Source organism: Nomascus leucogenys, chromosome 17 (genome assembly GCF_006542625.1).
Source record: "Nomascus leucogenys isolate Asia chromosome 17, Asia_NLE_v1, whole genome shotgun sequence".
Lineage (NCBI taxonomy): Eukaryota > Metazoa > Chordata > Mammalia > Primates > Hylobatidae > Nomascus > Nomascus leucogenys.
The window spans coordinates 88,811,015-88,828,407 of record NC_044397.1 but is presented as its reverse complement, the minus strand read 5'-3'; the positions used below and the strand labels follow the sequence as shown (position 1 = coordinate 88,828,407).

The 17,393-nt window shown below is 48.9% G+C and overlaps 1 protein-coding gene across 1 annotated transcript in view; it reads right to left on the bottom strand.

The window, feature by feature from the left end:
• The window catches only part of BHMG1 (basic helix-loop-helix and HMG-box containing 1), a 32,657-nt gene extending 16,553 nt beyond the window's left edge, over window positions 1–16,104 (bottom strand). The window contains exons 1-4 of the mRNA XM_030796727.1: window positions 15,883–16,104; window positions 13,308–13,378; window positions 8,697–8,801; window positions 3,247–3,376 (exon numbers count right to left, since the gene is read on the bottom strand). Coding sequence (XP_030652587.1) covers window positions 3,247–3,376; window positions 8,697–8,801; window positions 13,308–13,378 — 306 coding nt within the window. The 5' untranslated portion in view covers window positions 15,883–16,104. The remainder of the gene's footprint in view (window positions 1–3,246; window positions 3,377–8,696; window positions 8,802–13,307; window positions 13,379–15,882) is intronic.
• Window positions 16,105–17,393: the final 1,289 nt, after the last annotated feature.

Genomic DNA, 17,393 nt, shown 5'->3' with positions numbered 1-17,393 from the left:
AGGTGGGAGGATTGCTTGAGCCTGGGAAGCAGAGGCTGCAGTGAGTCGAGGTCGAGCCACTACACTACGGCCTGGGTGAGAAAGCGAGATCCTGTCTCAAAAACAAAACAAAACAAAAACAAAACCTAAAAACCCCAAAACAACCAAACAAGTGAAAAAGCCACTGAGACTGATATTGGACTTTTGAACTCCAGAACCGTAAGAGAATAAATTTGGCCGGCCGTGGTGGCTAACGCCTGTAATCCCAGCACTTTGGGAGGCCAAGGCGGGTGGATCGCCTGAGGTCAGAATTTGAGACCAGCCTGACCAATATGGTGAAACCCTGTCTCTACTAAAAATACAAAAAAACAATTAGCTGGGCGTACTGGCCTGTGCCTGTAGTCCCAGCTACTTGGGAGGCTGAGACAGGAGAATCACTTGAAGCTGGGAGGTGGAGGTTGCAGTGAGCCGAGATCACGCCACTGCACTCCAGCCTAGGCAACAGAGTGAGACTCCATCTCAAAAAAAAAAAAGGCAGAATAAATTTGTGTTGTTTTAAGCCACTGAAGTCTGGGGTGATTGTTACCATAGGAAACTCAGGGATTTAATATAGCAGTAGGTGCTTTATATATATAAGTACCTACTAGTGAGGGAGATTTAGGAGAATCCACATGACCTGGTAGTTGACAGATGTGGTAGGCAGGATAAGAGTCAGGGTCAGGCAAATCTGTCCCAAACACCCACTCCTCTGAACCTCTCTACAGGCAAGTCACACACTCTAGCTGGGATCAGTTTTTCCTGTGTTTAAATCTTTTTTTTTTTTTTAGGCGGAGTTTCACTCTTGTTGCCCAGGCTGGAGAGCAACTGCACGATCTCAGCTCACTACAACCTCCGCCTTCCAAGTTCAAGTGATTCTCCTGCCTCAGCCTCCCGAGTAGCTGGGACTACAGGCACGCACCACCATGCCTGGTTAATTTTTTGTATTTTTAGTAGAGACAGAGTTTCTCCATGTTGGTCAGGCTGGTCTCACACTCCCGACCTCAAGCGATCCACCCACCTCGGCCTCCCAAAGTGCTGGGATTACAGGCAGGACCCACTGCGCCCAGCCAAATCTTTTTTTTTTTTTGCTTTGAGACGGAGTCTTGCTCTGCTGCCCAGGCTGGAGTGCAGTAGTGTGATCTCAGTTCACTGCAACCTCCACCTCCCAGTCTCATGTGATTCTCATGCCTCAGCCTCCCAAGTAGCTGGGATTATAGGCACATGTCATCACACCCAGCTAATTTTTTTTTTTTTTGAGATGGATTCTTGCTCTGTTGTCTAGGCTGGAGTGCAGTGGCACGATCTCGGCTCACTGAAACCTCTGCCTTCTGGGTTCAAGCAATTCTTCTGCCTCAGCCTCCTGAGTTGCTGGGATTACAGGCACACGCCACAATGCCCAGCTAATTTTTTTGTGTTTTTAGTAGAGATGGGGTTTCACCATGTTGGCCAGGCTGGTCCTGAACTCCTGACCTCAGGTGATCCACCCACCTCGGCCTCCCAAAGTGCTGGGATTACCGGTGTGAGCCACCGTGCCTGGCCCCTGTATTCAAATCTTCATCTTCCTGACCAGATTCTAAGTTTCCAGGGGATGGGCGCGGAGTCTCAAATTTCCTTGCCTCTCCCTATTGCAACAGAACAGCTGCCTGCATCCAACAGTCTTTCATAATGTCTGATGAATGAATGAGTAGATGAATGAATGAGAGGAAACAGAGCAGGAAAACATCCTACCAAGGCTTCAAGATCTGAATTTCATATTAAGGTACTCCCACTGGGCACAACGTGTTAGCGTAGCACTATATGCATTTATGAAGTCGCCTATGGGGACACAGAGGGAAACCTTATCTATTCCTGCCTAATAGAGATGATACCCATAGGTCAAAACAAGGTGCTAGAGGGGAAACTGACATTTACTTGAGGCATGCTATGCACTGGGCCTGTCATAGCTATATTGTCATTTTGGTCTCACAGTGTCTCTGGGTAGGAGTGCAGTGGTGCAATCTTGGCTCACTGCAACCTCCACCTCCCAGGTTCATGTGATTCTCATGCCTCAGCCTCCTGAGTAGCTGGGACTACAGGCACCCACCACCACACCTGGCTACCTTTTGTCTTTTTTTTTTTTAATTTAATTTTTTTTGAGATGGAGTCTTGCACTGTTGCCAGGCTGGAGTGCAGTGGCATGATGTGGGCTCACTGCAACCTCCGCCTCCCAGGTTCCAGCGATTCTCCTGCCTCAGCCCCGAGTAGCTGGGACTACAGGCACGTGCCAGCATGCCCAGCTAATTTTTGTATTTTTAGTAGAGATGGGGTTTCCCCATGTTGGTCAGGATGGTCTCGATCTCTTGACCTCGTGATCTGCCCACCTTGGCCTCCCAAAGTGCTGGGATTACAGGCATGAGCCACAGCACCCTGCCTAAGTTTTGTCTTTTTTAGTAGAGATGCTGTTTCACCATGTTGGCACTGCTGGTCTCGAACTCCTAACCTCTGGTTATCCGCCCACCTCGGCCTCCCAAAGTGCTGGGATTACAGGCGTGAGCCACTGCGTCTGGCTCCAAGAGTTCTTTTCCCTTGTTTTGACAGTTGAGAAAACTGAAGCTTAGAAAGTTGGCCGGGCACAGTGGCTCATGCGTGTAATCCTAGCACTTTGGAAGGCCAAGGTGGGAGGATAACGAGGTCAAGAGTTTTACACCAGCCTGGCCAACATGGTGAAACTGTCTCTACCAAAAATACAAAAATTAGCCGGGCGTGGTGGTGGGCGCCTGTAATCCCAGCTACTCGGGAGGCTGAGGCAGGAGAATTGCTTGAACCCAGAAGGTGGAGGTTGCGATCAGCCGAGATTGCACTCCAGCCTGAACGACAGAGCGAGACTCCCTCTCAAAAAATGAAAACGAAAAAAGAAAAAAAGAAAGTCTGGGTAGCCTGAGGAACTGCCCAGAGTTCTGCAGCTGTGAAGCTAGAGGGCTCAAACCCATGGCTATTTGATTCCTGGAACAATGATCTTTGTGCTATCTCTATTTCCCCAGCCCGGTTTCTCCTTTGCAAAAAAGAATCCTCTAGGCACCTAGTTATGGGATCACAGACTCCCGGAAATTCCCATTCAGAGCAACACCATTCCCATTTGAATGCTGCCACTGAAAGGATCTGTCTAGATGTCCCGGGAGAGGGTGACGCACTTGCTGCTATTTAAAGACCTGCCTCCCAAATCTGGCCCCTCTCCTCTAGCCCCCATACCTTTGTGAGCTTCTTGGTCCCCGTCTTCAGGGCTATGGGCAGCAGCAGTGCCAACTCTTGCAGCTTGCTAGTGTGGTTTTTCCTCTGCTTCTTGTTTGGGGACAGGAGCTGGTTTTGGTTCCTCTGATTCCTGTTTGGGGACAGGAGCTGGTTTTGGTTAGGACATCCAAAACTGAATTCCACATCCAACCCGCAAACCTCCTGTCTGTGTTACTCATTTTAGGGCCGCCTGCACCCCACCCTGGACACCCAAGACAGAATCCCAGGCATCACCCGTACTTGTTACTTTCCCTTAGCCCTTATCATCAGTCAGTCACCAAACCTTACCCACTCCTCTTCAGTCGCCTTCTCTTTAACCCCACAGCCCTGCCCTAGTCCATGTGTTAACATCCTGATAGTTCACTCAACCCTGCCATTTGGCCTCTTCCATCCCTACTCTCTGCTAGAGTCAGGGTGACCTTTCTGAAACACAAATCTGACCATGTCGCTCTCTTGCTTCAAACCTCTCCATGCCATCCCATTGTTAAGGATCAAGTTTAAGTTCCTAATGTGGGGTGGGTGCAGTGGCTGATGCCTGTAATCTCAGCACTTCGGGAGGCTGAGGCAGGCGAATCCCTTGAAGCCGGAAGATGGAGGTTGCAGTAAGCCAAGATTGAGTCACTGCACCCCAGCCTGGGAGACAAAGTGAGACTCCGTCTCAAAAAAAAAAATAAAAAAATAAATAATAATAAAAAATACAAAAATTAGCCAGGTGTGGTGGCAGGCACCTGTAATCCCAGCTACTGGGGAGCCTGAGGCAGGAGAATCTCTTGAACCCAGGAGGTGGAGGTTGCAGTGAGCTGAGATCACACCACTGCACTCCAGCCTGGGCGACAGAGTGAGACTCTATCTCAAGAAAGAAAAGTTCCTAATGTGGCTTATCATTTGCATCCTGCCCCAGCCGACCATTCTGGTGTCCTCTTTTGCTTCTTTGTCTTTCTTCCATCAACTGATCATCATTCCACAGGATGGGTGAGGTAGCTCTGCTAAGGTCCCCTCACCCCGGTGCTCACACACCTCTGATCACTTCACCAGGCTGTCACCTGTGTCGAGGGTACCAATGTACCCCTAGCACCTAGAACAGGGTCTGGCATATTGTGATGACTCACTGTGTATTTGCTAAGTGAATTAATAAATAAGGACATGAAATAAGTTGTCTCGGCTGGGCATGGTGGCTCACGACTGTAATCCTAGCATTTGGGGAGGCTGAGGTGGGTGGATCACTTGAGCTCAGGAGCTCGAGACCATCCTGGCCAACATGGTGGAACCCCGTCTCTACTAAAAATACAAAAAATTCCCTGGGCATGGTGGTGGGAGCCTGTAATCCCAGCTACTTGGGAGGCTGAGACAGGAGAATCGCTGGCTGGCTAATTTTTTTTATATTTTGTAGAAGTGTGCTCCACCAGCTGGGTGCGGTGGTTCACACCTGTAATCCCAGCAGTTTGGGAGGCCGAGGTATGCAGATCACAAGGTCAGGAGTTTGAGATCAGCCTGGCCAAAATGGTGAAACCCCATCTCTACTAAAAATACAAAAATTAGACCAGGCGTGGTGGCGGGCACCTGTAGTCCCAGCTACTCGGGAGGCTGAGGCAGGAGAACAGCTTGAACCCAGGAGACAGAGATTTCAGTGAGCCGAGATCATGCCACTGCACTCCAGCCTGGGTGACAGAGTGAGATTCCATCTCAAAAAAAAGAAAAAAAAAAAAAAAGAAATGCGCTCCACCATGCCGGTGGTGTGTGCCTATAGTCCCAGCTACTTGGGGGGCTGAGGCAGGAGGATCACTTGAGCCACGGAGGTTGAGGTTGCAGTGAGCCGTGATCACTCCATTATCCTCTAGTCTGGGTGAAAGAATGAGATCCTGTCTTGAAAAATAAAACAAAAAACACCAAGAACAAATACAGCCCCTTCTTCTGGAGATTACAGTACAGTTGGGGCTAAAGTAATTACTCAAATTGTCACACAAACAAAATTGCAAGTAAGACCAGAAAAAGCGACATAATTTACTGGGTTCAGGGGCCATTGTAAACGAAAATGTGGAGCCTCTTGTTCAAAAATTGAGAATTTCAAAATGGTGAGAGCAGGTCAGGTGAGGTGGCTCACGCCTGCAATCTCAGCACTTTGGGAGGCTGAGGCAGGCAGATCACCTGAGGTCGGGAGTGTGAGACCAGCCTGACCAACATGGAGAAACCCTCTCTCTACTAAAAATACACAATTAGCCAGGCGTGGTGGCACATGCCTGTAATCCCAGCTACTAGGGAGGCTGAGGCAGAAGAATAGCTTGAACCTGGGAGGCGGAGGTTGCAGTGAGCGGAGATCGTGCCATTGCACTCCAGCCTGGGCAACAAGAGCAAAACTCCGTGTCAAAAACAAAACAAAACAAAAAGATGGTGAGAGCAGAGCATCAAACCAAACATTGGACCATCCTAAGCACAGGGCCTATGTGACTTCCCAGGTCACATGTCTATGAAGCTGGCCATGATAAAGAAAAAAGTTTTGCTTGGTGTTATAGAAGCTTGTAAAAGGAGGCCGGGCATGGTGGCTCACACCTGTCATCCCAGCACTTTGGAGGCCGAGGCAGGTTGACCCCTTGAGCCCAGGAGTTTGAGTCCAGCCTGGGCAACATAGTGAGACCCTGACTCTACAAAAAACTTTTAAAAATAAATTTTAAGCTGGGCGCGGTGGTTCACGCCTATAATCCCAGCACTTTGGGAGGCCAAGGCAGGTGGATCACCTGAGGTCAGGAGTTCAAGACCAGCCTGATCAACATGGTGAAATCTTGTCTCTACTAAAAATACAAAAATTAGCCAAGTGTGGTGGCGGGTGCCTGTAATTTCAGCTACTTGGGAGGCTGAGGCAGGAGAATCACTTGAACCCAGGAGGTGGAGGTTGTAGTTAGCAACCGAGATCGCGCCATTGCACTTTAGCCTGGGCAACAAGAGCAAAAGCTCTGTCTCAAAAAATAAATAAATAAAATAAAGTAAATTTTAAAATAAAATTTTTTTTGGAGACGGGGTCTCTCTATATTCTACAGGCTGTGAAATCTTATTTCTTTCATTATTTATTTATTAATTATAAATATGAACTCCATGAGGGCAAGAATTGGTTGGTTGGTTGGTGGGTTGGTTTGTTTTTGAGGCAGAGTCTTGCTCTGTTGCCCAGGCTGGAGTGCAGTGGCGGGCTCTTGGCTCACCGCAACCTCCACCTCCTGGGCTAGAGTGATTCTGCTACCTCAGCCTCCCAAGTAGCTGAGATTACAGGCACACGCCACAGGGCAAGAATTTTTGTCTTATTTATTGCTATGTCCCAGGCCGATTTATCCATAAAATGCAGAAACCACAGTACTTGGAACCCATGATACTTTTAGGGTCTCATGAAAATATTCTAATTCCTTTTAAATTAAAACAAAAAATAAATATCACCTCATCTGTAGTATACATGTCTTCATATCAATACTATCATAAACCGCAATTGTTTATATATATATATATATATATATATTTTTTTTTTCCCCCAAGACAGAGTCTCACTCTTGTTGTCCAGGCTGGAGTGCAGTGGCGCGATCTCGGCTCACTGAAACCTCTGCCTCCCGGATTCAAGCAATTCTTCTGCATCAGCAACCCAAGCAGCTGGGATTGAAGGTGCCTGCCACCACACCTCCTAATTTTTGTATTTTTAGTAGAGACAGGGTTTCACAATGTTGGCCACACTGGTCTCGAACTCCTGACCTCGTGATCCACCCGCCTTGGCCTTCCAAAGTGCTGGGATTACAGGCATGAGCCACTGCACCCTGCGTTAATATTTTTCTATGGAGGAAGGGGATCAAGAAGGCAAAATTGTATAGGGCCCACAGAAGCCATAATGCTGCCCTGGTTATATCCCTTAAGTCCTGGAATAATGCTTAACACTTAGTGGGTGCTCAATAAAAAATTATTGAATTAATGAATACTGAGAGGTCTGGGGATATCGTCTCAGACTTCTGAAGTGGCATATGAACCTAATTCTCAAGTTTCCTTTTCCCTGAGCTAATCAACCTGAACATACCCTACTTAATTATTATTGTTATTATTATTATTGAGATGGAGTCTCACCTTGTTGTCCAGGCTGGAATGCAGTGGCACGATCTCAGCTCACTGCAACCTCTGTCTCCTGGGTTCAAGCGATTCTCCTGCCTCAGCCTCCTGAGTAGCTGAGATTACAGGCATGTGCCACCACACCTGGCTAATTTTTTTGTATTTTTAGTAGAGACGGGGTTTCACCATGTCGGCCAGGATGATCTCAATTTCCTGACCTCGTGATCCGCCCGCCTTGGCCTCCCAAAGTGCCAGAATTACAGGCGTGAGCCACCGTGCCCGGCCTTCATTTGTTTTATTTATTTATTTATTTTTGAGACACAGTTTCACTCTTTTTGCCCAGGCTGGAGTGCAATGGCATGATCTTGGCTCACTGCAACCTCCGCCTCCCAGGTTCAAGCGATTCTCCTACCTCAGCCTCCCAAGTAGCTGGGATTACAGGCGCCTGCCACCATGTCCGGCTTTTTTTGTATTTTTAGTAGAGATGGGGTTTCACCATGTTGGCCAGGGTGATCTCGATCTCTCGACCTCGTGATCCGCCCACCTCAGCCTCCCAAAGTGCTGGGATTACAGGCGTGAGCCACCACGCCCGGCCCTTCATTTGTTGTAATAGTGTGTAGGGATGTAAGAGTCAGAGCTGCCCCAAAGTGGAACAAAGTAGGGGACAGTCCTGGGAGGTGGCATAAAGGTTGATATATAAGCTCCAGTTTTTGAAGCAGAAAGACTGGGATTCAAATCCTAGTTCCGCCACTTGCTGTGTGATTTTGGGCAACTGCTTTAACTTCTCTGTGCCTGTTTCTTCCTCCTTTACAAAATGGAGGTGGCTAGGAAAACCTTGATCTTGTCTGGAAGGTGTTTCATATAGTACCTGGTACACAGGGAGTGTTCATGAAATGTTAGTTCAAGAAAGCGTGTGGGGCCGGGTGCGGTGGCTCATGCCTGCATCCCAGCACCTTGGGAGGCCAAGGCGGGCAGATCACCTGAGGTCAGGAGTTCAAGACCAGCCTGACTAACATGGTGAAACCCCGTTTCTACTAAAAATACAAAAAATTAGCTGGCTGTGGTGGCATGCGCTTGTAATCCCAGCTACTCAGGAGGTTGAGGCAGGAGAATCACTTGAACCCTGGAGGCGGAGGTTGCAGTGAGCCGAGATTGTGCCATTGCACTCCAGCTTGGGCAACAAGAGCAAAGCTCCATCTCAAAAAAAAAAAAAAAAAAAAAAAAAGAAAGTGTGTATGTAGAGTCATCTGTCAGAATGATTTTAGGGGGAAGAGGTGTTTAAGAATGGGCTATGTTTTTGCTTGACCAACATCCAATCCCCCCTTTTCTGTTAACAGTACCTTAATTTTCCTTTGAGTAACCATTTCTCCTCCATTCTCAGTCCATGTGGTTCAGAGGGGCTGACCTTATCTTCCCCTTCCACTAGGGAGCACAAAACCAAGGTCCTGCCAAGAATAGTCACAGTGATTGGTTCAAGGTTGGAGTGGTAATCCTAGGTTTGGCCAATCAGAGTCAATCAATCTTAGAAACAGGCTTTCTCTTCTGGGTATATGGAGTTGGCAAGATATAGACCTGGAACTGCTGGGAACCATCTTGCCCTTCCAAAGGGACAACCTGCAGCTGGGCACGACGACTCACGCCTGTAATCCCAGCACTTTGGGAGGTCGAGACAGGCAGATCATTTGAGGTCAGGAGTTCGAGACCAGCCTGACCAACACGGTGAAACCCCATTTTCACTAAAACTACAAGAAAATTAGCCAGGCCTGGTAGCACATGTCTGTAATCTCAGCTACTCGGGAGGCTGAGGCAGGAGAATCCCTTGAACCCAGGAGGCGGAGGTTGCACTGAGCTATCAAGCCACTGCACTCCAGCCTGGGTGACAGAGCGAGACTCCATCTCAAACAAACAAACAATAAGATAAAATAAATAAATAAAGCAAAGGGAGAACCTGCTTGAGACAGAAGCCAAAACAGACAATACCAGAGCCAAGAGATGCAGATTCCTGGCAACATCATTTAACCTCCATCCTGGAACCAGCCAAGGCCGACATCCCTGAATTTTTTGTTTAAATGATCCAATAAATCCCTTTTTATGCTTAAGTCAGTTTTTGCTAGGTTTCTGTTCATTGCAACTAAGAGTCTTTATCAATGCAAGGACCCCCACATCTAGAAAGGGGGATGAAAGTATGAATTGTGGGCAAGTCTAAAATTCCAGGAGGAATGGGCAGCGGGATAGGCGTTCTTCATTTTCTTCATGGTGCTTCTTCTGAGCATAGTATCTAGGTAGAGAACCTAAACAAAGCACACAGTCCCCGTCTTACAATGGTCAGACTTAACATTTTTCGACTTTATGATGGTGTGAAAGCCATACAAATTCAGTAGAAGCCATACTTTTCTTACTGTGCTGGGCAGCAACACTGGGCCACAGCTCCCAATCAGCTACGCTTTTTTTTTCTTTTTTTAGACTGAGTCTTGCTCAGTTGCTGGAGTGCAGTGGCGCGATCTTGGCTCACTGCAACCTCCGCCTCCCAGGTTCAAGTGATTCTCCTGCTTCAGCCACCTGAGTAGCTGGGATTATAGGCAGTCACCACCATGCCTGGCTAATTTTTTGTATCTTTAGTAGAGATGGGGTTTTGCCCTATTGGCCAGGCTGGTCTCAAACTCCTGACCTCAAGTGATCAGCCCACCTTGGCTTCGCCAAGTGTTGGGATTACAGGCCTGAGCCATCAACCATGCATTTTTGACATAAAATATTTTCAATTTATGATGGGTTTATCAGGACATAACTCCATAGATGCTTAATTTTGGAGTTAATGAAGAGATAGTTGGATGGAAAGTCACTGAGGGAGATGGTAGAGGTTAACACGAACTTTGGCCTTATTTTTTCTTTATCCAGACTTTGGAGGGAGGGAGAAATCTGATCCAACCTCCAATCTGCTGTGAAAATCCCCTCTATAAGATTCGTTACACTTGGTAGGTGCTTGATAGATGAATGAATGCGTGAATAGAAGAAAGGAAGTAAAGCCACCAGGCTCACGCCTGTAATCCCAGCACTTTTGGAGGCTGAGGCAGGAAGATCACTTGAGCCTAGGACTTTCAGACCAGTGTAGGCAGCATAGTGAGACCCTGTCCAATTTTTTTTTTTTTTTTTTTGAGACAGAGTTTCTCTCGTCGCCCAGGCTGGAGTACAATGGCACGATCTCAGCTCACTGCAACCTCCACCTCCTGGGTTCAAGCAATTCTCCTGTCTCAGCCTCCCAAGTAGCTGGGATTATACCATGCCCAGCTAATTTTTGTATTTTTAGTAGAGATGGAGTTTCACCACGTTGGCCAGGCTGGACTCAAACTCCTGACCTCAGGTGATCCACCCACCTTGGCCTCCCAAAGTGCTGGGATTATAGGCGTGAGCCACCACACCTGGCCAATTTTTTTTTTTTTAATTAGTTGAGCATAGTGGCGTGTGCCTGTGGTCCTGCATACTTGGGAGGCTGATGTGGGAGGACTGCTTCAGTCTGGGAGGTCAAAGCTGCAGTGAACTGTGATCCTGTCACTGCACTCCAGCCTGGGGAACAGAGCAAGACCCGGTCTAAAAAGAAAGAGCCAGGCGTGGTGGCTCATGCCTGTAACCCCAGCACTTTGGGAGGCTGGGTGGATCACTGGATCCCAGGAGTTTGAGACCAGCCTCGGCAACATGGCAAAAACCCATTTCTACGAAAAATACAAAAATTAGCCAGGCGTGGTGGTGCACGCCTATGGTCCCAGCTACTCAGGGGGCTGAGGTGGGAAGATTGTTTAAGTCCAGAAGGTCGAGGCTGCAGTCAGCTGGGATTGCACCACTGCATTCCACATTCCAGCCTAGGTGACAGAGCAAGACCTTGTTTCAAAAAAAAAAAAAAAAAAAAAAAAGGAAAGAGGCCAGGCTTGGTGACTCACACCTGTAATCCCAGCACTTTGGGAGGCCGAGGTGGGTGAATCACCTGAGATCAGGAGTTCGAGACCAGCCTGAACAACATGGTGAAACCCTATCTCTACTAAAAATACAAAAATTGGCTGGGTGTGGTGGCATGCGCCTGTAGTCCCAGCTACTTGGGAGGCTGAGGCAGGAGAATCGCTTGAACCCGGGAGGCAGAGGTTGTAGAGAGCCGAGATCATGCCATTGCACTCCAGCCTAGGCAGCAAGAGTGAAACTCCATCTCAAAAAAAAAAAAGGCTGGGCGCAGTGGTTCACGCCTGTAATCCCAGCACTTTGGGAGGCTGAGGCGGGCGGATCACGAGGTCAGGAGATTGAGACCATCCTGGCTAACATGGTGAAACCCCGTCTCTACTAAAAAAAATACAAAAAATTAGCCAGGCACGGTGGCGGGTGCCTGTAGTCCCAGCTACGTGGGAGGCTGAGGCAGGAGAATGGCGTGAATCCAGGAGGTGGAGCTTGCAGCGAGCCGAGATCGCGCCACTGCACTCCAGCGGGCAGATCTCGAGGTCAGGAGTCCAAGACCAGCCTGGCTAACACAGTGAAACCCTGTCTCTACTAAAAATACAAAAAAAATTTAGCTGAGCATGGTGGCGGACACCTGTAATCCCAGCTACTTGGGAGGCTAAGGCAGGAGAATCGCTTGAGCCCGGGAGGCGGAGGTTGCAGTGAGCCAAGATCGCACCACTGCACTCTACAGCCTGGCATCAGAGTTAGACTCTGTCTTAAAAAAAAAAGGAAAGAAAGAAAGACACTCAGAATGTCAGTTGGGCGTGGTGGCTTAGTAATTCCATCACTTTGGGAGGATAAGACAGGAGGATCACTCGAGGCCAGAAGTTCAAGACAGGCCTGAGCAACATAGCAAGACCCTGTCACTACAACAAATAGAAAAACTGGCTGGGTGTGGTGGCATGTGCCTGTAACCTTAGCTGTTCGGAAGGCTGAAGCAGGAGGATCAAGCCCAGGGTCTAACCCATGAGTCCGGGTCTATAGTGAGCTATGATGCCACCATTGCACTCTAGCGTGGGCAACAGAGTGAGACCCTAACTCTGAAAACAAACAAACGCAGAATGTCACAGGCTGCAAGGACCTTAGAAGTTATCTTTGCCCTAAAAATAAAAAAAAGAAATGGGCTGGGCATGGTGGCTTACACCTGTAATCCCAGTACTTTGGGAGGCTGAGACAGGCAGATCATTTGAAGCCAGGAGTTGAAGACTAGCCTGGGGAAAATGGCAAAACCCTGTCTTTACAAAAAATACAAAAATTAGCCAGGCATCGAGGCATGCGCCTGTAGTCCCAGCTACTCGGGAGGCTGAGGCAGGAGAATCACTTGAGTTCAGGAGGCGGAGGTTGCAGTGAGCTGGGATCGCACCACTGCACTCCAGCCTGGGCAACGGGAGGGAAACCCTGTCTCAAAAATAAATAAATAAATAAATAAGTAAGTAAATAAATAAATAAGAAATGATCTTCGCCGATCACCTCAGAGTACTCTCATCTGGAAAATGGTAAGCATCTTTGTACACACTTCCTCATGAGATTGTTGTATGGATCAACAGTTATCATACAAACAAAAGGTTTGGCAAAGAGTCTAGCAATCGGTAAATGCTAAGCAAATGTTTTTTTGTTTTTTTTTTTTTAGATGGAGTCTCGCACTGTCACCCAGGCTGGAGCACAGTGGTGTGATCTCGGCTCACTGCAAGCTCCACCTCCCGGATTCACACCAATCTCCTGCCTCAGCCTCCCAAGTAGCTGGGACTACAGGCGCCTGCAACCGCGCCCGGCTAATTTTTTGTATTTTTAGTAGAGACAGGGTTTCACCCTGTTAGCCAGGATGGTCTCGATCTCCTGACCTCGTGATCCGCCCGCCTCGGCCTCCCAAAGTGCTGGGATTACAGGCGTGAGCCACGGCGCCCGGCCTGTTTTTGTTATTATTATTCAATGAGAGTGGCTGGGGTTATAAGGGAGATGGGGCAAGCCCTTACCTGTCACTGGGACCCAGTGAATTAGCTCTGGGCTGTTCAGAGGAACCCAAGTATCTGCTAGAACCAAACATCTGCAAAGAGAGAAAAAGAATGGATTAGTGACCTCTGGGATTGCAGGAAGGATGGGCAGGAACCCTGATGGGCACCCTTCATCTTCCCTATGATGCTCCTTTGAGCACCCAGAGATTCCAAAATAAGAGTCCCTAGCCCCAGTAAATTATGGGCCCAGAGACCCAAATTAAACAGCTAAACCTTGGCCAGGAGTGGTAGCTCACGCCTGTAATCCCAGCATTCTGGGAGGCTGAGGCAGGCAAATCACTTGAGGTCAGGAGTTTGAGACCAGCCTGGCCAACATGGTGAAACCCCGTCTCTACTAAAAATACAAAAATTAGCCGGGCGTGGTGGTGTACGACTGTAATCCCAGCTACTCGGGAGGCTGAGGCAGGAGAATCACTTGAACCCGGGAGGCGGAGGTTGCAGTGAGCCAGGATTAAGTCACTGTACTTCAGCCTGGACAACAGAGTGAGACTGTGTCTCAAAAAACAAAAACAAGGCCGGGCGCGGTGGCTCACGCTTGTAATCCCAGCGCTTTGGGAGGCCGAGGCGGGCGGATCATGAGGTCAGGAGATCGAGACCACGGTGAAACCCTGTCTCTACTAAAAAATACAAAAAATTAGCCGGGCGTGGTGGCGGGCGCCTGTAGTCCCAGCTACTTGGAGAGGCTGAGGCAGGAGAATGGCGTGAACCCGGGAGGCGGAGCTTGCAGTGAGCCGAGATCGTGCCACTGCACTCCAGCCTAGGGGACAGAGCGAGACTCAGTCTCAAAAAAAAAAAAAAAAAAAAAAAAAAACAAACCCCTAAACCTCTAAACTCAAATCTGTGAATTCCAAATTGTAAATCTGGGCCTTAAATCATGATCCAGACTTAAAACTAAAACCAGCAAACCCCTAAACTTTGACCCCAGAACTTAGACGTTAATAGTGAGATGACAGACTCTGAAACAGAGACTACCAGGCCTTAAAAGTGTGGCTTCAGACCTACAGACTGTGATTTTAAGACACTAAAACCGGCCGGGGGTGGTGGCTCATGCCTGTAATCTCAGCACTTTGGGAGGCCAAGGCAGGTGGATCACTTGAGGTCAGGAATTCGAGACCAGCCTGGCCAACATGGTGAAACCCATCTCTACTGAAAATACAAAAATTAGCTGTGTGTGGTGGCACACACTTGTAGTCCCAGCTACCTGGGAGGCTGAGACAGGAGAATCACTTGAACCCGGGAGGCAGAGGCTGCAGTTAGCTGAGATTGCACCACTGCACTCCAGCCTGGGTGAGATAGGGAGACTGTCTCAAAAAAAAAAAAAAAAAAAAAAAAAAGACACTAAAACTAATACTTTGGAGTCCCAAAATGAGGACCTAAATCCTCACTTTGGAGCCCTCCCAAAGCCAGGCACAGTGGCTCACGCCTGTAATCCTAGCACTTTGGGAAGCCAAGGCGGGAGGATTGCTTGATCTCAGGAGTTTGAGACCAGCCTGGCAATATGACAAAACTCCACCTCTACAAAAAAAAAAAAAAAAAAATTACCTGGGTATAGTGGCACATGCTTGTAGTCCCAGCTACTTGGGAGGCTGAGGTGAGGGGATGGTTTGAGCCCAGGAGGTCAAGGCTGCAGTGAGCTAAAATCGCACCACTGCACTCCAGCCTGGGTGACAAAGTGAGACCTTGTCTCAAAAACAAAAAAAAAGGAGCCCTCCCAAACCTACAAACCCTAAATTCTAATACTGAGATACCCCAGACCCTCAAACTGTCAACTTCTGATCTTCTAATATGATCCTAATACTAAGATTACAGACCTCAAGCTGTTAACACTATGAACCTATATCCTAAGAAATCCAGGCCCCTACGAAACAAACCTCACTCCTCCAGATTGACCTCTTAGATGCCCAAACTGTCCCTCAAATTGTGGCCCCAACCCTAAAACTGAGATCTCGAATGTGGGTCCTACTCTGAAACCCCAGACCCTAAAACTGGAACTCCCGTACTCAATGTGGGCACTCCAGGCCCTAAAACGTGCTTCTAAAGACTTGAATTGCGACTCCAGATTCTAAAGCTTCATACTTTACATTGGGATTTAGGCCCTAAATCTATACTGAGGCTTCAATTGCCCCAAATCAGGCTCCAGACTCTCAAAATGTTACACCATAACTCAGAACTAAGACTTCCAGATCCCCAAATTGGGATCTCTGGATTCCAAGGAGAAAGCTTCCAGTCACAAAACCCAAGCTCTTCAGATTCCAGAACTAGTCACCCGTAGACACAAATCCCGAGATCCCAGATCGGAACTCGAGAGCCCGGATCCCCAACACAAACAGAGTCTTCCGTTCCTCAAATTCAAACCTGGACCCCCGGCTTCAAACCCAAATTCCGTCGCCCGTGGCCCTGCACTCAGAGCATGTTCTATTCCCCTGAGCCCCTCCGGGGGAGGCTCCTGTGGGGATCCCGGGTTCCCCTAAGCCCAGCTAGTGCTGGGGGAGGCCCCCCGCCCCGCGCCCCATTCCCCTTGGCCTTCAGCACCCGCCTCAGGGCGTGCAAAATGGCGTGAGGCTGCCCCCGCGGTTCTGGTTTCTCCGGGCCCCACTCTAGGGAGCCCGATCAGACAGCGTCTCGCGCGGGTCCCGGGAAGCTGGCCGTGCGCGCGGGGATCCCAGACGGTCTCGGACACCACGTTCCCAACCGGGCTTGGGGTTGGGTGCGAATCCTCCCAGCGCGAGGATCCTGCGCAAGGCGTGAGGCGCAGAGCAAGAGTGCGTTCCTGAGGCCAGGCCACGCCCCCACCAGTTCCAGCCAAGGTGTGCTGGGCACGAGACGCCGGGGTTGAAAGGGCAGGGTGCAAGTGGCCGTGCGCACGCGCGCCTCAGGAAGGGCCCCGTCGTCTTGCACAGCGTGAGTTGGGCCTCGAGCCTTCTGACGAGGCCTTGGTCGGCGTGAGCCGCTAGGTGGCCAATCAGCGCCGGCTCAGCCACCCGCCTTTTTAAGCGGTCACGCCCCTGCACGACCCCCGTGGTCCAGGGCCGTTGCATCCCAAGTAGGCTGGGTTTCCCCAACTGCCAACTCTCAGGAAGAGAGAGAGAGAGAGCTCGCCTGTGTCCCTTCTGGCCCTATGGTGTCCCATTTCCACCTTTTCCCTTCAGTTCGTGATTCATGAGGGCCTCCTGTGTGCGAAGCACCAGGCTGGATGGTGGGAACTTAGCCACTGTCTTCCCAGTGCAATTGAGAAGACCATGAGAACCTCCGAGACCATGAGAATCTGGTGAGACGGGAACTCGGTTAATGCAGAGAACAATATGTTAGGAAAGGATTCAAAGAGGAGGGCCATTTGAATTGGGCCTTCTTGGGCGGACGAGGCGGGCGGATCACTTGAGGTCAGGAGTTCCAGACCAGCCTGGCCAACAATGGTGAAACCCCGTCTCTGCTAAAAATACAAAAATTAGCCGGGCGTGGTGGGGCGCGCCTGTAGTCCCAACTACTCCAGAGGCTGAGGCAAGAGAATCACTTGAACCCGGGAGGTGGAAGTTGAATGAGCTGGTATCGCCACTGCACTCTAGCCTGGGCGACAGAGCAAGACTCTGTCTCAAAAAAAAAAAAAAAGAAAAAAAGAATAAAAGATTTGCGCTGTTTTTTTTTTGTTTGTTTTTGTTTTTTTTTTTTGTAGAGACGAGGGTCTCACTTTGTTGCCCAGTTTGGTCTTAAACTCCTGGACTAAAGCCAGTCTCCCGTCTGAGATTATAAGCATGAGCCACCGCACCCAGCCTGGAAAATATGTCTTAAGGGGAGGTGATCTAACGACCTAGTCAAGAGTAGAAGCCCTGAAATCCAATACATTTCAGTTCAAATCGTTTTCTTGGCTGTGTTGCCAGCGACAAGAGGCTTAATCTCTTTCTGCCTTATAAATTTGGGATTGTAATTCTTACTAGGGTTGTCTGCAGGGTGTCTGGCATATAGTTCCGATGCAATAAATATTTACTGAACACATGTTTACGCTGTTCTAGGTGCTTGAACAAGGTACGCAAAGATCTCTGCCCTCGTGGA